The sequence below is a fragment of the Danio rerio genome, chromosome 5 (genome assembly GCF_052040795.2).
Source record: "Danio rerio strain M-AB ecotype USA chromosome 5, GRCz13ab, whole genome shotgun sequence".
Taxonomy (NCBI): Eukaryota; Metazoa; Chordata; class Actinopteri; order Cypriniformes; family Danionidae; genus Danio; species Danio rerio.
In genome coordinates, this window is record NC_141025.1 from 15,237,942 (window position 1) to 15,260,325 (window position 22,384).

A 22,384-nucleotide genomic window follows, 5' to 3' on the forward strand; every position below is an offset into this window, starting at 1 on the left:
GTACGATCGACGTCTCGGTTGGCCAATGGTGGGTCACGTACTGCACGTGCGCCCGCCCACTTCAAATATGATTGGCGCGACGTGCGGAAGCAAGTGAAAGATAATACTGGAGCTTCATTGGACAGTAGCAAAAAAACGTCAGTGCACATTGTTGTTTTATTGGCTCAAGGTGAGACGCTTGTGCTCCGAGTCTTGACAAAGAAAACTGATACCAAGTGCTAACAAACATTCATGAATGTACTGCATATTGCACTTATAGGTCAACAACAGTACATATCAACTCGTATGTTGGTATATAATCCTAAAAGGCAGGCTTTCAAAAAGGTTTGTGATTGTCATAAATGTAGCTAAATATTGTCAAGGTAATTATACTAGACTACTGGAGTTTTTTTTTGCACTTCAACACACGAGTTTGTCTCCTTAAAGCTTATACTGTTCTCTATGTGCGTCTCATTGCAAACAAAATGAAACAAGATTATAATAAAGCTTTTGTTTTAGTAACATTTTAATATTAGTAAATTTATATTCAATACTGTTCACGTTTCAAACTGTGACCTAAAATTAAGAGAAATTGTCAAATTTTTCCATGATCTGGCTGCTGATAACTAATGATAATAATGATAGTTAAAGGGTTTGCACTTTATTTATTTTTTACAGTATTTACCTAAGAACAAACTGGTTTATACAAGTTAAATATATGGGTTAAGGTGAGGTTCTGGGGTCGTACATGGTTGTTTACCGGTTTATGCAATGAGTGTACGCATAGTTAGGACAGAACTGTAAAATACAGAGCTACTGAATTATGAACTATAGTCTAGAAAAAAATCCAATCAAATAAAACATGAAAAGAACTCTAGATATAAAACTACTTTAGTCATCGCCTCACGACACAACAGTATAAAATACGGACATTTTCAAATCTATAGTTGCATCACAGAGAACACTGTTATAGTGCAAAATACAAAAAAAAAAAAAAATCTCATACAAAAAAGCCTATTTAAATGTTATATATATATATATAATCTGCATATGGCACAATGCAATTAAATGCTTAAACTTAAAACACAGAATGCTCTTAAATGCCAAAATTTGAGTTACAGTAGTTACGAAAACATTTACTATACATTTTTTTTATTGAAAGAAAAATTATTTGAGACTTTAATTTTTCTCCATGAACCTCTTTCCCCTTCAATAAATAAATAAAACAATAATTTATATATAAAATCAAATAAGTTAATTAAATTATTAATAAACTAAATAAATTTTTATTTAGTCATTTATTTATTTAATGGCTTTATTTAGTTTTGATAGTACAGTGATGACATTAATGTTTGAGTTTGATTGCATTATCCTTTTAAGCATAGACCTTTAATTTCCGTTTTAGTTTGGGGGGAGTGTTACGCCTTTTTCAAAGAATTAGATCATTTGTATTCCTTACTGTATAAAAACGTTTAGTAGATCCTTTATGAGAGTATTTAATTTTCTACAATCTTAAAAACAGCATCATATCACTAAACCAGAGTGAAACTAAAGGTGGTTTACTTGATTTCCAATCAAGCAATATTTTTCTGCGAGCCTAAGACATGTGCAGACATAAGTGTCTTGATAATTATTGGACATGACTGTACCTTGTACTCCAAAAACAGCTATTTTAAAACTAGGCCTACTGTCTTTATTATATGCCTCGAACAGAGTTTTGTTTATGGTTGTCCATTCTGCGTGGAATTTATCTAGATTAATATTTTTTATTGACATTAAAGTGTTATATACATTAGAAATGACTCCCTTCAAATGTAAGAGAATGTCATGTAATACTGCTTTACCATACATTTCTATTCATTTTCAAGACTTCACAATCTGCATTAGGGAGTGAAAATGTAAACAAATTACATGTGTCAAAGTTACAGTGCAGATTAGGCATGGGATGATAAATGTTTTCAAGGTATACAGCGGTTTGGAAAAGTCAAGGTTAAAAAAAATAAATAAATAAAAAATAAATTCTGTAATACTGTTCCTAAAATACGAGTAAGATTTTGTATTTACATTTTTTTTTTTTTTGTTTTATTAAGACAACAGTATCTCCAGCAGAAAAAAAATGTCCAAAGATGGCGTTTTAAATGGTAAAGAAATCTGTGCTTTTGAAACTAATAAAGACAGAAGTCAATTCATATTTTGAATCATTTAGCCTGACGTGTTTAATGTTACAAACTATTAGAAATCTTTATATATATATATATATATATATATATATATATATATATATATATATATATATATATATATATATATATATATATATATATGTTTTCAAAGAGGAAAAAAAAAGTTTTTGTTTTTACAGACATTAAAAAAAAAAAATAAATTTAGAGCAGTAAGAACAATACCTATATTTTTATCCAAGGTTATCATACTGTCAGCATTTTAAACCAGCCCATGCCTAGTGCAGACGTTCTAATTAAGTAGTGTATAAACTAATAAGAATGTTTATTAAATAATCTTGAGTTGGCTAAATGTAAAAAACGACACATGCTCTTACCATATCCTAACTTTAAATTGATAGAGCATGACTTAATAAAGTAGGAGAAATGGCTTCTTAGTAATGAATCCCCAAGAAACACAGTAACAAGTGAAATGGCTCAACATAATTTATTTTTGTTTCATGTTAAAATGTACAGAGTTCTTTGAAAGTACTTGCTAAGAAAAAGAAAAGAAACAAATAAATGGAAATACATACAAGGACAAAACAGAGAGGAGTGGAAGGTGGGCGCTTCCGACCATCACCGAGCGCCCCAGCTTGGCTCTCTCTCTCTCTCTTTCTCCGGGCTACCAGGCTCTCTCTTAGCTTACAACTCACCATGTACAATTACAAAGTATACGAAAAGGTAAGCAATATAAACAGACAGAAATATACTGAGCTCATTTTTACATGCCTCATAGATGTAAGGAAGTTGTCCTATACACACACAATAACCAAGAAAAGAAAAAAAAACAACCAAAAAAAAAAATAATAGAAAATAACGCTAAGTGACCTTTAGATATCTGTTTTTTCCTTTTGTTTTTAAAATAGCATTAATATACTACACAAAGATAGAAAACTCTAGAGATGAGATGGAATGGAAAGGTTAAAGGCATCTTAAATTCACTAAAAGTGAGTTGTCATTTTTTTTAGTTTTGAATTTCTTAATAATATTACCCCAAGAGTCGAGCTAAAAAATATGCATTGTTTTTTTTTTCCTGAAACAGAAGTGAAAAAAATGACAGTACCAATATCCATGTCAGAATTCTTCTTTTATATTTTAGAAAAAACATTTTTCTCTACAATAAGTCTTCTAAAGTCAAAAAGAGTCAGCTTGTGTCATAAAAGAAAGCTGCCCAGTCTGATAAAATTCAGAAAAACAAAAGCGCACAAATAATATATGAAACGTCAGGTCTCCGAGAAAGATTCCTCAAATCGACAACGAATACTGGAACATTAAGAAATTCTCTGCCCGTTGTCCTAAAACAGTAACCGTCTCAGGACGTCATGCACTTTAACCTTTATCCTGGGTATGAGAGTGTTCATTTGTCCATGTGTGCATTGCAGACATGAATCAACATATTTGTACAGCTCCCTCTTGTGGCTAACAGCTAACATCACAAGCGCATGATCAGCTGGAGTACGAGCAGCGCTTCTTACTGGTGCTACAGTAAGGACTACTTCAGGAGACATCGGCAACTTCTCTTTGCGATGCTAAGTCTGCTCCTGCATGGTTAAACCCTTTTTACCCACACACGTTATTTGGACGCTGCACTGTGTAGTATGAAATTAAAGACCTTCCCATCTAGGATAGCTGCGCCCTCTGGGGACATCTGTGGAGTGTATGTGAACGTGTTGGATTTTGCCAGGCTGTGCTGTGAACCAGGTAGTACCAGAATATTTACATTAACTATTGTTGGGTCCGGTCTATGGATGCGTGGTGTTTATTATGAGATGCTTGTTTGAGCTCTTAACACTGGATATACATGGTTCCATACTGGGAAGACACAGATTTACAGAAAAATCGGACACGGTGCGTCCCGACAAGTGCCTCCAGGTGAGCTCTCAAGTGGCTATGTAGCTGTGTGTGAGTGAATGAGTGTATGAATGAGCGAGCGTGAATCACTTTGTCCAGTACAGCCACACACATAAAGCATGAGAAGGTCAGACTGAAACGAGCATTTCAACAGTCATTGGAAAAAAAAGAACATATTAAAAATAAAGAAAATAATAATAATAATATAATAAAAAAGAAAAAAAAAGTCCATCTACAATTATTTTGTCTCTTTTTAGGTAAGGCTTCCTATGTCAATTGAACGATTGTGTGCATGATTCAATGTATGTTCATTAACGACGTAAATTTATTTCTCTCTCAGTTTGAAAAGTTAGGTCCACTTCCCCTGTAACTGCTTTGATGCTTCGCTCCTGTCTCACGAATGGAGTGGAGGACATTTTGGTGGACCAACCCTTGTTGGTACAACCATGACAGACAGGGTCTGTGGGTGGGAGCATGACACTTGCCGTAATAAAGGTCCACTAGATCATCTCCCTGATCAGGCTATCATCAACTCCCCAGCTCTGTCAGCATTGGGGAAATGAACCTAAAAGGAACAGAGCTTTGACGACAACATATTTAGAAAGGAAAAGAATTTGTCGCAGTCTCTATGTCCTCTTCCTCCACCAAGCTCACTTGTTGCCTTTTTGCCCAGACGTTGGAGGGTGGATACAAATGGATTAAGTACAGAGATGCAGAGTCCGGTGGGGTACGTCTCTCAGCTCTCTGCTCATTCTCTGGTGCTCATCTGCTCATGTAAGGCGACTGTTTGGGGACGCCAGCGTAGCTGTGGTGCGAGGGGCCCGTGTACATCATGTTGCCATGGTGATTGGGCTGCATAGGCTGCTGAGGGTAAGCCTGCCCTCCCATCATTCCCATTTGCATTTGCATGGGGTATTGGGCTGGCTGGTTCATATAGGGCGGGTTACTGTGGTACCCACTGTTCATCATTGGCTGTGACATGCGATAGCCAGCGGACATGGCAGCATTGAGTGGATTCATGTTCACTGAGTTGTAGGCGGCAGGTGTGGGCATGAGGTTGGTCATCATGCCACGCTGAACTAGAGTCCGTGGGGAGCCCTGCATGGTCACAGCGCCAGAACTGCGACTGTACAATTGCTGCTGGTGAGGGGAGCCCGCAGGTATTTGAGAGGCTTTGGACCGGATTGCAATGTGGCCTTTGACGGTGGCCATTTGGCCTTGCAACCGTTGTGGATGGGGAGTGGGAGGTAGTCCGATGTTAGCGCCCGTCATGTTGCACTGAATTAAGGGAGACCCAAGGTTCATAGACCCAGAACCCAAATTGGGAGGTGGAGTCATTGTGGGCTGAGCCTGGCCCAAAGGTGGGTGTGGAGAAGAAGCAAGCTGCGCTAACCCTGGGTTAGACAGTGAAACACTTGTCGCATATGAGGTGACTGCAGCTGAATGCGAATAAGACATTCCATGGGGGTCCATGATAGTGTTTGTTAGCTGCTGGAGTTTGGCTAAACTGTAACCACCAGCACCGAAGTCCTGGCCCATTCGATCATACAAACTCCGACCTCCTCCACCGCTGCCTGCACTTTCAGGAATCTCCATAATCATGGGCATGGAAGCAAAGCCGTTTCCCATGCTGCACTGTGAGAGGGCTTGCTGTTGAGGTGGAGGGGGTGGTGGAGCAGAGGGTGGAGGCTGTGGTTGAGGGTTTTGTTGTTGTTGAGGGGGTTGCGAGACCTTTTTTTGTTGCTGCTGGTTGGCACTTGGTGGCCTTTCTATGACGCAGCCTTGTGGAGACTTTATACCGCAAGTTGGAGTGCTGGCAGAAGTAGGAGGAGGTGGGGGTGGAGGTTGCGGGACACCACCAGTACTGTTAGAACCCGGTCCATTGGTTGTGCCAGGACCTGTTTGCTGGATAAGGCTACAACTTCCCATGGAGATTTGAGAGCCAACACCTGTGCTCGAGGATGTCAACCCAGGAGTTGAGACAAAGGAGCAGCTGTTGCCTTGTGAAGATGACGATGATGGTGTAGCTGAGCTAGAAGATGATGAAGATGATGTAGAGGAAGCAGCCACCGCTGCTGCGGTGGCAGCTGACATACCACCTCCATTACTTCCATTCCCTCCTCCATTTCCTCCACCACCCATAGTTGAGTCATAGCTGCTTGGATTGTCATAGTTTTCGGTGGTGCTCTCAATGCTGCCTAGGTCGCTGAAGCCGCTGTCTACAACTTGCTGTGAATGATCAGAAACTGATGGTACGTCCATCATAGGGGAGGTCTCCATGTTTTGCAAAGAAGGAGCTGACAGAGAGCTGGGATGCTCTGGGGTTATTTGGGTATAGCCTCCTCCTGTTCCCCCTCCAGTTCCTGTGGGACCCGACACCCCTGGCCCAGGCTCCATAGGACCTGGAGTCAGTGCAGGACTGTTGACTGAACGGACAGACTGGTTCGGTAATGTGGGCATTGGTGGGTTGGGCATGGGACTATGCTGGGAGGCTCCACACTCTTCCACTAAGGCTAGAGTTTCCTCCTCACCTTCACCTGTATGACTGTAACTTTGGAGGGTTCGACAGGCAGCCAGAGTCTCCTCACAGTCCTGGTAGGCTTCATGGGACTCTGCATCCTCCTCCTGGGCCTCACCTTGTGTGAGTGACTGGACAGCTTGCACAGTTTCCAGATCCAGCTCACTACTGTGGTGATGTGTATGTTGCTGGTGGCTCAGGTCATCTTTAAAGTCTGGATGCTGGTGTGAGTGCTCAGCCCCCATCATGAGAACAGTTTTGTCCTCAACGTGTAAAGGCTGCATGTCCATTGGTTCGGAAGGGTCTGCAATTGCAGTTACTGTCTCGACAGCTGCCGCAGCTGCTGCAGATTCCTCTTGCTCTCTGCGCCTGCGTTCATCAGTATCAGCAGAGTTATTCTTCACCTCCTGCACTGCCTCTGCATCATCTTCATCTTCGTCACCGTCTTCTTGTTTGCTGACATAGTCTCGAGCCACATTAGTCTGCATGTCTAAAAAACTCTCACTGCTCTGGGGTTCTTCTTTTACAGGTGGAGTGTGAGCAGGTGATGGTGGTTCCTCATCTTCCTCATCCTCCTGCTCCTCCGCATCATCTTCAGAGTCTTGGCCTTTTCGCCTTTTACTGCTACTGCTGCTGTCACTTTTTTCTTCAAGACGGCCATCCCCTTCATCATCAGCATCATGGTCATCACTACGCCGACTCCCAGAGCCTGGTGTTGTAGCTGTTTTCCGACTGACCCTGTTATTACAATCTTCATCATCTCGCTCCTCATCTTCCTCTGCATCTGCCATGTTTGTGTTAGCTCTTGGCTGAGGGACTCTGGAGCTGGAAGACTGTGACATGGTTCGAGAAGGTGGACGGCTAAGCTTTTCCTCGGTCCATCTGTCTTCCTCCTCATCTTCCTCTTCTGGCTCAGACAAAGGGGGAGGTTTGGGAACAGTGGAAGGGAGGTTGGCATTTTTTGGTGGCCGACCTCGTTTTTTGGGCCTGGATGACTCTCTAAAACCCTGAAGAAAATCATCATCATCATCTTCTGAGTCTTTCTGCTTCTCAGGGCTGATTTCAGATATCAAGGCTCTAGCTGTCCTTTTACAAGCTTTTTCCTCCTGTGCTAAATTATCTGTTTGTGCCTGTTGTTGTTGTTGTTGTTGTTGTTGTTGTTGTTGTTGTTGCGAAGTCAACTGGCTTTGTTCAAACTCCTGTTGAACCTCTTCCTCTTGGGCTCGCTGCAGGTAATAGCTACGAGGTTTCCTGCCAGGTTTCATTTTGATTTTTGAAGGAGGAGGGTCCTCAGAGGATGGAACTGCTAGATCGGTGTCATCTGTCTGACCAGCTCCACTACCAGGCTTCCTGCCTGGCCGTTTCTTCCAGTGGAGTGGCTTGCGACTCTTGCCCTTAGGCCAACCTTTCTTCTTCTTTACTGGAACCTCAGGCATCTCAGACGTTTCCTCTGTTCTTTGTGTGGCATCGGAAGTTTCAGGTCTTCTCAGGACAGCAATTGGCTTCAGCACAGGAGTGGGATCTGAAAAAAAAGACACAATGACATAGATTAAAAGTCATACACTCAAAAAAAAAAAAAATATATATATATATATATATAAATGCATGCACAAAATGTGTGTACACTAACCATCTTCCTCTGATTCAGACAGATTGCTTCTGCTGATGCTTTTAAGGGCAGGTCCCATGTGTTTTCGGGCTGCTGTATAGCATCGTAAAGGGGTACCAAAAGGAGTTTCCTCTTCTAGTCTTGGCATGGGTCTTTCAGAATCTGAATCCACAAATGGCTCATCCAAAACCTCAGTCGTCTCTGAGATGGTCTCTGTAACTACACTGCTGTGGGGATGGCTGCGCTGACGCACACGCCGCTTCCGCAAGGACTTCTGAGACTACAAGAGAAAAGCAAAGAAAATTGTTGAATTATCCACAGCATATCCGGATTTCCAGGACTCTCTAGTCTTTTGATATGATGCTTCATTGATTTTACATGACACAATTTTACAGTTTTACTATTATGAAGGACAACACAACAGAACAACACACATAAAGGTATAATACACATACCTTGCTTTTTAGTCCTAATGTGGGTTTTGTGAGGATAGGTGGTGAACGAGGTCTTGACTCTTCCTCCTCATCTTCCTCATCTTCACTGCTCTCACTCATATAGGCTGGAGAAACTGGCAAGGGTTCACTCAGCCTTGTGTTGTTGGGCAACAATGGCAAATCATCTCCAGGTTCCTCACCGAGTCTGCGTTTTGGGCCACGCTTTTTCCGTGGAGGCCGGCCTCTGTTGCGTTGGGGTGGAACTGTAAGGTGCCTGGAGGGTTCCATGGGACAGGCTGATGTAGAGTCAGGCTCATTTTCTAAGGCTGAGTGTAAAGATGGTGATGCAGTCACTTTATTGATGCCAGTCCTTTCATCCTCTTCTTCCTCTTCCTCCTCTTCATCATCATCCTCCACCTCATCATCATCGTCATCATCATCATCTTCATCTCCTGTGATCTTTAATTTTCGAGGCCGAGCTGGAACTGTACGAGGGGCGTCCTTTACCTTTCCCCACAACCAGTTTTTGGGAGGACGCCCTGGTCCCCTCCGCTCTCCATTAGCTGCAAGAAAATTAGAGTGGCGTTCAGGACTGAGAACATTGTTGCAAACGGAAGAGGATGGTGGAGAGCTTTGGTTTTTTGGGAATGCTGGGAAGCTCTGTTTTTCTTCCTCATTTTCCCGTTCTCCTTTCATATGCCAAGAGAGCGGAGAGCTCTTGTGGCTGGGTTTGATCTATACAAGAGACAAAGCAGAACAAAAATTAAGCTTCAGCATGTAAACGTAAACATTATAAATACTGCATAATCAACTGAAATAAAAGTTAAGATACCTCTTTACGTTCCTCCTCTCCCTCCTCCTCCTCATCCTCATCCCCTTCTCCTTCAGATACTACTGTGTTGGTGACGATAACAGGTGTCCAGCGCAAACAGTCTGGGTCGACTTCAAGGAGCCGAGGTTTGGCTTTCAGTCGAGCCATGTGATTGGCTACCAGCTTTTCTCTGCGCATAATAATTACCCTACAACAGGAAAATAAAAATCAGAATCAGGAAACCATTACATGCTGCTAAAATGTATGAAATGTACACAAAAATGTAAAGTTTCGTGTTGGTGGGTTTTCTTAATGTTTTGGAAAGTCATAATGTTCACTACATTTATTTGATTTGAAATGTAGCAATGCTATAATTTTACACAATTTTGCTTTAATGTAAAATTACTTCTCCATTTAACAATATAATTTTATATTTATTCCTGTGATGGCAAAGCTGATTTTTTCCCCAAAAGTTTTCAACTCTCCTGTCTTCAGTATTACATGAACCTTAAGGAAAAATTCCAATAAGCTGATTTATGTCGAGTTCAGACTGCATGATGTTACCCCAATATTGACTCACCGACAGGTTTCGAGAAATCGCTGACAAATGCTTGAAATTCCAGGGAAATCAGTGCTCGTTCACGTGAGCAATCATACAGAGTGAAGTATCAAAGACGCGATCTGAGAGAAGCACTGATGAGCGATTCTAAATATCTGGAGCTGTCGGCGATTCAAATCATGCCGTGTGAAATGAGTTTTGACTGAAAATGACACCAGCGATTACCTACAGCCAATGAGAGAGCAGCATTCACTAGTGTGGGTGTCTCACTAGGTTGGGGGAGAAGTTAAAAGCGCTCATTTTAAGTTAAATTGGACCCAAGAAATGGAGGAAAAACTAGAGGAAAGTTGGCAGAAGCACCCGTGTCTGTTTGATGTGTCATCTGAGTAATACCACAATCGGGTCAAAATTCCCTTCCCTGCAAATTCCCTTCCCTGCAAATTCCCTTCAAACCCATTTTTTACCCCCATTAAAGACTTCTTTTTTTATTATACAAGTAATAACAAAAGATATACCACGTGTTTTAGGCTGTGAGACTTAATGTTAACTTAATGTTGTTGGCGATACTTCCTATTGTAAAGTCATGCAATGTGAAAGCCCATGTCGCCGATCCATCTTGCAGTGTAAACAAAGCAGCGACAAAACGCTAGCCCAGATAGTCATACAGTCTGAAAACATCTGTGACACGATTACTTTCAAAATTATGCAGTCTGAACTCAGCATTAGTTTAAACAAAAAATCCATCATCAATACAGAAAATAGCTCCTACTTATGTTTGTAAAAATCTAATATTTTATTTTCAGTATTTTGAAAAAAAGTAAAAACAGAACAGCATTTATTTGAAATCAAAATGTTTTTTAGCATATTTTATTTACAGTTTTAATAAGTTTAGAAAATAGTACACTTTTTCTAAGCACAAAACTTAGCATAATCATCTACTTAGTAAATTAGGGTTACGTATGGAACGTACAGAAAGAGCCTCCTCCATTCACCCTCTTTACTTTGTAGTTTAGTTTTACTCTTAACTTTACTCCTTTACTTTCGTGGATAAGGAAAGGGTGGAAGCTCACTCCACTAAAGACATCTACTAGTCATTAAATATAATTTCGTTTGTTAAGCAGAAAGATGTTTCAAAACTATTTCTAAATTCTGTTCTAATTTCCAGCAAACAAATAAATGAGCAATAATAATGAAAATTGAGTTATATCCAAACACACGTCCTATTCTTATGCCTTATATGGTGATGCAGACAACTTCAAAACCAGACAGGTGGACAAATCTACACTTGTTTTTATTAAAACAAATATAAATATGCGTAATAATAAATAATAACAACATTATAAAAATGCAAGTTGTGATGAATAAACTAAAAAAGAACCATTAGTTAAAGTGACACAAATGGATTTGTAACAATGTGGTGTAAAATGTAAAAAAATAAGGGTTGTGCTGGTCTGAATATAGCAAGAAATCGCACCAAACATGTCTTGCACCTTATTTATAATATGTCCGAGTGTGTGAATGCATTTCTCACCCGTCCCCTTTCTGTTCCAGCATGTTTAGATTTAACAGGGTGGCCGTAATATCTTGAGGACAGATGCCTGTGACTTTGCTGAGTTTGCGGATGGAGAGCTGTCGATCTCTGATCTCATGTAGGCATTCCAACACCACACTACGCCAGTATGCCATGTAGGATAGCCGGCCAAGGTCTGACAGTGGCTTCTCTGGTGAGCCCGGCTGGCCTTCCCTTTTGGAAAGAAGGTAACCTGCAGAGAGAGCAACCACAGTTTATTCTCAGTTGAACAAAAACATATAAAGGAGAACAGTTCTCACACTACATAAATAGAAAAATGAATCAAATAAAAAGCACAGACTGAGAGAGACAGGGTTTCTGCAGGTTTCACCAAGTCAAACTTAAGACTTTAAGACCATGAAGAATAAAACTTCAGGCTTGCATAGGGCTAAATGCAAAGAATTGTTTAATGGCTCAGCAGAAAAAAAAAGTAATTGCCCCATCAAAAAAACTAATTCTGATAATTAGTTATTTCATTGGCATAAATTTTAGTATGTGTGAAGACATGCAGACCCTTGTTCCTCACATCCATTCTTTCAACATAACTTACTAAATGTACAACACAACAGACTATTTACAATATTAATTATGAATAGAGTTTTGCTAAATGTTTTATTAAGATGTATTGTTGGTGATTGGATGTGTGTTGGATCCATTGAGTAGCTTTACTTAAAGGAAAATTAAGACCAGTTTAAAGGGATTTAAGACAATATTTCAGTGAATTTGGGACTTTAAGGCCTAAAACAGAGTTTCTGAAATTTAAGACATTTGAAAACGTTAAGACCCATGGACACCATGGAGAGAGAAGAGTGAGAAAAAAACATGCAAAATGCTTACTGAAGTCAATGAGGAATCGCCCATAGCCCTTGCGCTGATATTGTGGAAGAATCATGATACAGGACACGTTATACTTCTGTTGACAATGCTTCTCCTGGAGATGAAAACAGCATAAAAAACATTCCACAATGAACAAAACATTCAGCAAGTTTCTATCTATGTGACAAATCAAATATTTGTCAGGTATATGATTGTTTTCTTGGGTGACATGGTGGCTCAGTGGTTAGCACTGTCGCCTCACAGCAAGAACGTCGCTGGTTCCAGTCCAGGCTGGGTCAGTTGGCATTTCTGTGTGAAGTTTGCATTTTCTCCCTGTGTTCGCATGGGTTTCCTCTTGGTGCTCCTGTTTATCCCCCCACAAGTCTAAAGAAATGTGCTATAGGTGAATTGAATAAATTAGATTGGGTGTAGTGTGTGTGTATGTATGGATGTTTCCCAATACTGGGCTGCAGCTGGAAAGGCATCCGCTGTGAGAAACATGCTGGACAAATTGGCAGTTTATTCCACCGTGGCGACCCCAGATTAGTAAAGGGACTAAGCTGAAGGAAAATAAATGAATGAGTGAATGACTGTTTTCCTTACTAAGTGCACAAACGTCGACATGTTAACAGATATTTTATTTTTTAATGATTAACAGCTATGAATATGGCTCTTAAAATTATTTAACCAATGTATAAAATGCAACTTTAAAATATAAAAAATATATATTTATTAAACAAATACACTTTAAAGAGTTTTCCAAGAGCATAATAAACAAGTTCAATTAAGCAAACACACCCATATGGACTGCTAAATAGTACCTAAAGGATTTCTGCGATGATCTATTTACCTTTGAGAAGTATCCCACGAGATGGCAGCCTTTATTGTCGTTCTGTGTGAGTACGTAGAAAAGGAAGGGCTCCACATCATAGTATAGCGTCTTATGGTCCAGGAAGAGCTTGGCAAGCAGACACAGATTCTGACAGTATATTGTGCTGACATTTCCATCCACCTGGAGAAAACAATTTTTATTTCAATTCTTATAGATTTTGGTAGTTGAAATAACTAAACATAAGATTATATTTCACTATGATTTAGATTCTATTACACCAACAATTAGATGCTATTCATTAAATGTATAACTCTATTTTAAATATTAAATCAATCATCATTCTGAAAAAAGACATGCAGCAGAGATTGGCACAGAAATTGCTGGACATGAACCCAGGGCTGTAATAAATTGCCCGGCTCCTGTTTTTCTTGTCGGCTGAATGCCAAGCGCGTTAGCTTTTAGCAGTGCTGCCACCACAGGTATCCTGCTGAGTCAGAACCAGACCTGAAACATGAGACTAAAACCAACTGGCCAAACAAGAAGGCATGCGGTAACACACCCGACAACATCAAGTGGTGTTGACTAATGTGGAGCAAACGGGCTAGGGTCACGTAGTAGCAGAATACAGTTGTCAGTCCAGGTAAAGAGTTTACAAACACATACTTTAGCTATTAACAAAGAGACAACTGCATTGTTACATGAATCCCATAGTTTTTTTTTTAACAAGAGACAAGTGCATTCTGTAACCCAGACTGAGAAATTACACATTTGTTTACTTTGATAGCTACTCACTTAAGTTACTAAGTTTATTAACTGAATGAGAAAGCTAAATTTTTGCTTAGTTTTTTGACCTGTTTAAACACTAAATATCTATAAACAACAAAATTTAAGCTCTAAATAGACTTTAATTACTCAAAATAATTATAATAAAGTAAAAAGTACCATAATATAATAAAAGTATATTATAATCAACAACTTACCAAATGCTACTAAATTCAAAGTGCATTTGCAAAGCAACAGCACCCCATTTTTTATTTTGAAAGAGCCTTAATATTTTTGATTTAATTTAATTAATTCAAATTTAAGATTTCTTAAAGCATAATAAGGTTTCTGATATTTATTTTATTTTAATAAGCGTAGTTAAAACGCAAGTCGTCATGATGGTCCTAAAGGCTGTTCTAAGAATCATTGAACGTTATTCCCGACACTAAAATTGTGTGAACCTAACCATTTATGTACATCATCTGACAGATCAGTCTCAAAAATAATACATTTATTAAATAAAATCAAACAAGCACAGAACAATTCACATTTACAAAATCGAAATTTGTAAATTCAAAACACAATTCATAAATACAAACACAATTTTGAATTGAATTTGAGTATTTTTCAATTGTCTTTTGAATCTACGAACTGGCTATGTATTTTTTAATTGTCTTGAATTTACGAATTGGATTTGTGTATTTTTTAATCGTCTTTTGAATTTACGAATTGGATTTGTGTTTTTGAATCGTCTTTTGATATAACGAATTGAATGTGTATTTTTGAATCGTCTTTTGAATTTACGAATTGGATTTGTGTTTTTGAATCGTCTTTTGATTTTACGAATTGAATTTGTGTATTTTTTAATTGTCTTTTGAAATTACGAATTGGATTTGTGTATTTTTGAATCGTCTTGAATATTTCCGAATTGGATTTGTGTATCTTTGAACCGTCTTTTGATTTTACGAATTGAATTTGTGTATTTTTGAATCGCCTTTTGAATTTACGAATTGGATTTGTGTATTTTTTAATTGTCTTTTGAATTTACGAATTGGATTTTTGTATTTTTGAATCGTCTTTTGAATTTACAAATTGAATTTGGGTATTTTTGAATCGTATTTTCCTCCGGGTGCTCCGGTTTCCACCACAGTCCAAAGACATGCGGTACAGGTGAATTGTGTAGTGTATGAGTGTGAATGAGTGTGTGTGGATGTTTCCCAGAGATAGGTTGCGGCTGGAAGGGCATTAAAACATACTTATATAAAAAACATAAGTTGGCGGTTCATTCCACTGTGGCGATCACTGATTATTAAACGGACTAAGCCGAAAAGAAAATGAATGAATAAATGAATCGTATTTTGAATTTACAAATTGACTTTGAGTATTTTTTAATCTGCTTGAATTTACGAATTGGATGTGTATTTTTGAATCATTTTGAATTTATAAATTGGATGTGTATTTTTTAATTGTGTTTTGAATTTATAAGTTGTGTTGAGCTTACAAATTGGATTTTGTAAATGTGAATTGTGTTGTGTATGTGTGAATTATATTTTGTAAATGTATTATTTTTAAGACTGTTCTGGCTTCATATGCCAGCATTGACTACACCGATACAAGTCTGCTTGTTATGATTTGTTAAGACTATGATGATTGTTGTCTAATAGACTGAGAAACAGGCTGTGGTAAATCACCATAGTGATTGTGAAACAAAGACAGCTCTTCATTTATTACCCTGCTGTGTGGCATCATTACAGCACATCATGAGGGCAGGAAGTGGGCGGATGTTACTGTCTGATATGGTGTAGGAGTGTATGCAAGTATATATTAGTGTGAATGAGATTTCCTTTGTTGGCTCAGCACATATGAAAACACACATTTGCGTGTGCATGACTAGAGTGTCGACGTGCATATGGCAGAGCCAAGTGTGTATAAACAAAAACGTCTGTGTGTATTTGAGGCTTTTTTTTTATCTGGGTGGAGATTTCCTTTCCTCACCTCAAACACGGACACGTCGTCCTTCCTGTAGATCTCGTTGGCAGGCGGGTGGAACCAGTTACACTTTCGCATGTGCTGGTAGAGAATACTGCGGCTCTTCATGTAGCGCAGACAGAACTCGCAGAGGTAGAGCTTAGGGAGCCTGTCACATCCAGACAATCACACATCAGAATTTGCTGCCTCAAAACCAAAGGTGCAGAAGCACATCTTCTCTTGTGAGAGTATCCAAATATAAGAAAAATACGAAGTATGACAGCTAATTCTACACTAGTATGATTTGACGTTACACCATTCTAAACACACACACATAAATGTTTGGAAAAACACACCAATAAAACTAGGATTTATATTTTTATGGCTGTCGGCGTTGACATTATTAATAAGAGATTCTTACGGTGTTAAAATAGACCAGGCTGATTACATCAGAGATGGCAGAGAGCACAGTAACTTTCAGCCGGTTTCCAATTAATTATTTATTCCAGTTTGTGTTTGGTTTTAAACATAAGTTCTGTCCTATTCTATGGTTGTTTGTGGCAAGTAAAAGCCTTATGTATCGCTCAGTGTGAAATACAGACCTAATTAAATATCACCACTTCTACCACTGCTTAAACGTTTGTGTGGCTTTTTTGGTGGACATAAAATCATGAATATGGGAAAAATGCTACAAACTTTATGCTAGTGTTTTTTGATTTTTGAAATGTAATCAGGCCTAGTTTTACTACAAAACAACTCTACTAAAATAGTGTCTTTTAGTATTAAAAAATTATTATAAAATGTACTGCTAATTTTTAAATTTTATCATAAATCTTCCCTGTTTATTAAGTTTTTGCAGTTGTGTCTCAGTAATTGTTGACAATACTTAATTAGAAAGTTACACAGACAGTAAGTATTGTAATATTGTTATGGGGGAATAAAATATTCCTCATCCAAGTTTACTAGTAAATGTAGGACAACCCTTTGAAGAAGTTGTTGTTAAAAACAGTTGGGAGATAAAGGCAAAATATGATTCAATTAACTTGCCTAATACATGCCATATTCGTTAGAAATATATCTAATCTTGAACACAATGAGATGATGTTGTTGATAACTGCAACATTATTATCATCATGTTGCTTACCTGCTGTACTCCTGTGGGTATGGGGAAGAGTACCACGTCTGAATTTCATACTTCCCAAACTCTATAACTGATGGGCAGCGCATCTGGGGGTCAGGTGGACCAGTCACCCCAACTTTCTGTGAGAATACAACAAAAAACATAGCTTGAGGCAAAGATGGAGCACAAATTTACAATACAGGACAATCCAAGGCCTAGTGTTATATCCTTTTCACAAAGCACAAAGTTGCTCTCTTTCAAACATGAAACATGTTCTCTTTCTTCTAACAATCACAGTTTCCCACAAGCATACAGCTCTATTACACTCATGCTTACGGGATTATTATTAGCTCTTATCCACAGCCCAAGTGGAAATTCAGAGCATCTGCCACTCGCCAGCCTGCTGACACTCAGTAGTGATCGCACACTCCTCTGCTCTGCATCTCAGTCACATATACAATCCATTTCATTTATTCCATATACAAAGAAATGTAAAGTAAGTAAAAGAGCTTGTGCAGAAGCATCACTCGGATCATGTCATGTTAATTTTCGAAATCTAAATAAAGAACAAATGGTATGGTTAAAGATGAAAAAACAACAACAAAGGTGCAAAATATATATATATATATATATATATATATATATATATATATATATATATATATATATATATAAATTAGATTGAAAAATAATACATTTATGAAATAAAATTCATACATGCACAGCACAATTCATATTTACAAAATCCAATTTGTAAATTCAAAACACAATTCATAAATAGAATACACAATTTGTAACAATTAGTAAAAATCATAAATATTTGCTAAATTAATTGGATTTGTGTATATTATGAAATGTGTTGAAAATTGACAAATTAGAGTTGTGTATTTTTGAATCATCTTTTGAATTTACGATTTGGATTTGTCTATTTTTGAATCGTCTTTTGAATATACAAATTGTAGTTGTGTATTTTAAATCGTCTTTTAAATTTATGAATTGTGTGTAATTTTTAATCATCTTTTGAATTTACGAATTGGATGTGTATTTTTAATTATCTTTTGAATTTACAAATTGGATTTGTGTATTTTTTAATTGTCTTTTAAATATACGAATTGGATTTGTGTATTTACGAATTGTGTTTTGAGCTTAGAAATTGGATTTTGTAACCGTGACTTGTGTTGTGAGTCTATTGTGAATTGTATTTTGGACTGATCTGAGAATCCTTTGGTCTGAAAGCATGCACAAACACTAAATGTTTCAATTGATGCGTCATTCACAGACACATCTATGATATAAAGACTAAATAAAAGTTTTCATTGCAGTAAAAGAGACAACAACCGAAAAATTTTCAATTAGTAGCATCATTTTTAAACCCAAGCAAAATCATGCCTAGAAAAGGGTCTGAAATGCATGTCATTTTAATTGACAAAAACAAGTTAACTCTTGTACTAACTTTTACAGTAAAAAATTAAATAATCACTATATTTAACAATTTCTCTTCAATTAATAATACAATTAGTTTTGAATAGTGTCGACTTTACAATTTAAGGAAAATAAATAAACCGCCTCAGGAGTGACTCTTGTGTTGCAGCGTAAACATACAGATTAATAATTTAGGGCAATTCAGCTCCACATTTAAACACAGCTGTCACTCCCAAACGTTGCAGGGTTAATGTAGTCTAAGTGTATATTACAGCGGAAGCAAATTCTCTTCATTTCAGACCACAGCACGGTATTCTTTCTTTGTGGATGTTCCGCATCTCTCTAATATTATGTGTTAATATGATTGTCTCTCTCTAGGTTAGAGAGTGTTTTGCTTTGACTGATGGCCTCAGGCAGTCAGAGAACGGCTGCTTCTGCTGAGAGCCTCAAATCTCTCACACACACACAAACAGACACCAGCCAATCAGTCTACACATGTGCATATGTGTTTGTGTGTGTGTATCACTGAGAGAGGCACCAGCTGTCAAGATAATGGAAACTCTCAAATCCCCCACATTACATTCTGCAGAGATAAAGTCCTTTACAGCTTCCAGGTCTTCGCTAATACACCAAAAGAGAATTCAGTGACTGCAAACAAACAATGGGGACCCCCTACCATCAAGCACACAGTTTAGAGATGGAAGGAGGATTCTGTGTTTTTTTCTCTCCCTCTCATTAAGGCCTGTAAAAAATATATGTGCTAAAAAAAGATGAGCTTTTGGCCCATTTGGGGTTCTGTTTTAAATAAAATGTACAAAAGTGACTTGATATAGATAGAAAATGTTAAATGAATGTAAAGTATAATGTTTCAAAATAGCAAAAACAAGCAATAGATGATCCAGGATATAACACACAGTATTAAGAACTTTTTGCATTCACAAACCTTTGTGTTCTCTATGATGAACAAAAAAACCATATCCAGGGCTCGAAATGAACCTTTTTACTTGGTAGCACCGGTGCTCCCAACTTCAAATATTTAGGAGCACCAAAAAAAATTTAGGAGCACCCATCAAAAATGAATGAGCACCGCTGCAAATAGTTTTTTAAGGGATTTATTGTATTTTAAACAACATCAATAGGACTAACAAAAAACAGAAACAACTATCGCTGTGATGACTTGATATTTGTGTGCAATAATTCCAAAATAAATGTCTAATAATTATAGAGTATTAATGATGATGAAAATGACAATAATAGTAACAATGAATTACATTTCTCATTATGATGCTGCCTTGAACGACGTGCATGAATATCTGCTATAAAAAGTCTGTTACTTTATGAAAAATAATAGTATAGTTTGCATCAAACTAAAATGAAGCATTGCAGTAAGAAATATTGATTTTGTTCTGCTGTTTTTATATGCATGTCAATTTAATAAATAATATTTATGCTACAAAACAAACAAAAGATTATAATAAATAATTCAATTTAATGCTGAAAGCTGCAAAACAGTCATCTGTAAGTAAATAAAAACATATATATACACCTCAAAAAAGAATAGAAAAGAGAAAGTAAGTAAAGTCTCACTTCTATCACTCTTTAAAAGTTTTGGTTTCAGTTTGTCAATTTAAAGGTTCAGTCTAAGCTGATCTTCATTTTTCTGTGTTAGTGGAAAGCAGGCGAGTCAGCCGACCCAATTTATGAGCAGGCAAAGCAGGATTCTTGCGATGACCACCGGCGCAATACCGCTCGTTGTTATGATGAGCCGTAGTTTCAGTGTAAACTTAGTAAAGGCGAGCTCCTTTGGCGATGATATGTACAGTATTAGATTTGACTTTTAGTGGACATATGAACCAATATAGCGGCAGGGAAGAGCAATTCAACACGTTTTTACAAAAAATCAAAACAGGTCGCACTACAACCATTATCTGTAGTCGCACTAATGTGCCATAATATATTATGAGGTCGCATAGATTAATTTTCGGGCGCATATGCGACCAAAATGGTCGCAATTTCGATCCCTGATATCAAATACTTGCCATAACCATAACTCTAAAATGCAATATGTTAATTTAAATGATGTGCGCGCTTTCGGTTTCACTTTTACTGCTGAGTGGTATGGTTCGGTCCGCCTTTTGACAGTGGAAAGGCCATAAAAGCGTACCAAACCAAACCGCACCGAACCACTCAGTGGAAACGGGCCATTAAATTCAAATGCAGTACTTACTGTGTAGTAGGTGATTTGGGATGCAGCCTATGTGTATCTATATAGTTTATTTTTATGCATTTAGAAATTAAACTGCTGTCTGTGTAAAAATACACACGAGTTATAAGAAAAGTACAAAATACCCACAATATCGAACTTCTATAGTTGGACTTGCGCATCTGGACATGACGCTCAAAATATATCTTGAATTACAGTGAATATGCATTTGTATTTAAAATGTACCCAATATTATCATCTCAAAATATAGTCACAGATATTTTAGGTTTAAAACATTTTGGATTTATTTACTTTCTCAAAACTTTTCCAGGCCTGAAAAATGCCTTGTCAAAATTCCATGACTTTTCCAGTAACTTTAACTTTAGATCAGTCATTTTAATTTGTATGACCAAATTAAACGGCACTTCTCCCTCCCTTGATCCATACCTGTAGTGCGATTTCCTGAATGTGCCTGAAGAGCTCCACGTCTTTCTCGGTTAGATTCTCGTGTCCTGGCAGCTTGTCTTCATCCTCCCGCCAGCTGTCTGAGCACTCCTGATTGTCTGTGATGCAAACAGACACAAAGACAGTTAAAACAGCCAGAGAGTGAATGTGAGCAGAAAACTGAGTCTCCGGAGCAAAAACACCAACAAAACAGACAGCAGATTCACATTTAATTAGTACTTTTCCATTTTACACCGCATCCTAACCAGGCATGATGTGTCAAGCTTCCAATTATGCTGTCTCCAAATGTCTACAATAGTCCTGTCACAACTCTGAACGTGATGCCGTTGCTGAAACAGACGCCCTATTTATGTTGTTCAGAGGAGCATCTCTGACTGCACCACATAATACACTTCCAATCAAAAGCCTGCGGCTAAATTTTTGGTAAAAAAGCTTTTATATTAATAGTTTTAATACAGCAGCGATGCATTTCAGAGCTCAAAATTAACCCTTTTGCCTGTTAGCACTGGTGCTTTAATTTTTTTTGCCAAAATTTAGTCACACCCCCCAATTATAAGCACCATTACTACAAGTTTTATATTTACAGATTTATTGCATTTAAATTAAACACTAATCAAAACTAAACAAACAAATCTGCATGTGCCTACCATCAGTTAGCAATTGTTAACAATAACTGTTATTGCACAGATGCTATTGACATATAACTTAATATTTGAATGTGTCACCTTAATAGCAATAACAGTCTTTTCATGAGCTGCAGTATTAGTTTACTCTTAATAAATGAATAAATTGATAAAAATAAATTAATAAATGATAAAAAGCCCTTTTGCGATGGTGTAGGCTACGCAGTGTTACATTTTACATATAGCTGCCACTTGCATGGCTGACAGCATCCTGACAATTAAATAAAGGATTAAAACTCTGTTACCTCCATCTCACTGACTTTAAAGTGAATGCTTTAGTCACTTTCATAGTGGACTTTAACCAACTGGAAGTCTTTTAGCTACTCTTTTAAAAGTGTAAACGGTGGATTAACATTCACCACACGATCACTAATCAGATGTGCCATTATTTGTAACTTTAGGTGGGTTCTAAAACAAAATCTGTCAGTGTGCTTTTCATTCTCTCATCTTCAGTGCTTTACAGTTTATGGTTGTCGCTTCCTGTCATCTGAAGGCAGATGGCATTGACTGATTGACATGTGATATTAACAAAAAAAAAGCAGTGGGCCAACCAGAAGAGC

The 22,384-nt window shown here is 37.7% G+C and overlaps 1 protein-coding gene across 7 annotated transcripts in view; it reads right to left on the minus strand.

The window, feature by feature from the left end:
* Window positions 1-2,632: 2,632 nt before the first annotated feature.
* Window positions 2,633-22,384, minus strand: part of kat6a (K(lysine) acetyltransferase 6A) — a 52,586-nt gene continuing 32,834 nt past the window's right edge. For 6 of the 7 annotated variants that reach the window (XM_087251190.1, XM_087251186.1, XM_087251191.1 and 3 more), the window contains 10 exons: window positions 21,124-21,239; window positions 17,076-17,191; window positions 15,959-16,100; window positions 13,220-13,381; window positions 12,391-12,484; window positions 11,515-11,746; window positions 9,446-9,632; window positions 8,635-9,348; window positions 8,201-8,459; window positions 2,633-8,092 (listed from right to left, as the gene is read on the minus strand). In XM_087251190.1, the coding sequence (XP_087107316.1) occupies window positions 4,815-8,092; window positions 8,201-8,459; window positions 8,635-9,348; window positions 9,446-9,632; window positions 11,515-11,746; window positions 12,391-12,484; window positions 13,220-13,381; window positions 15,959-16,100; window positions 17,076-17,191; window positions 21,124-21,239 (5,300 nt within the window). In that variant the 3' untranslated portion in view covers window positions 2,633-4,814. The remainder of the gene's footprint in view (window positions 8,093-8,200; window positions 8,460-8,634; window positions 9,349-9,445; window positions 9,633-11,514; window positions 11,747-12,390; window positions 12,485-13,219; window positions 13,382-15,958; window positions 16,101-17,075; window positions 17,192-21,123; window positions 21,240-22,384) is intronic. The other variant, NM_001123312.4, reaches the window with a different exon arrangement.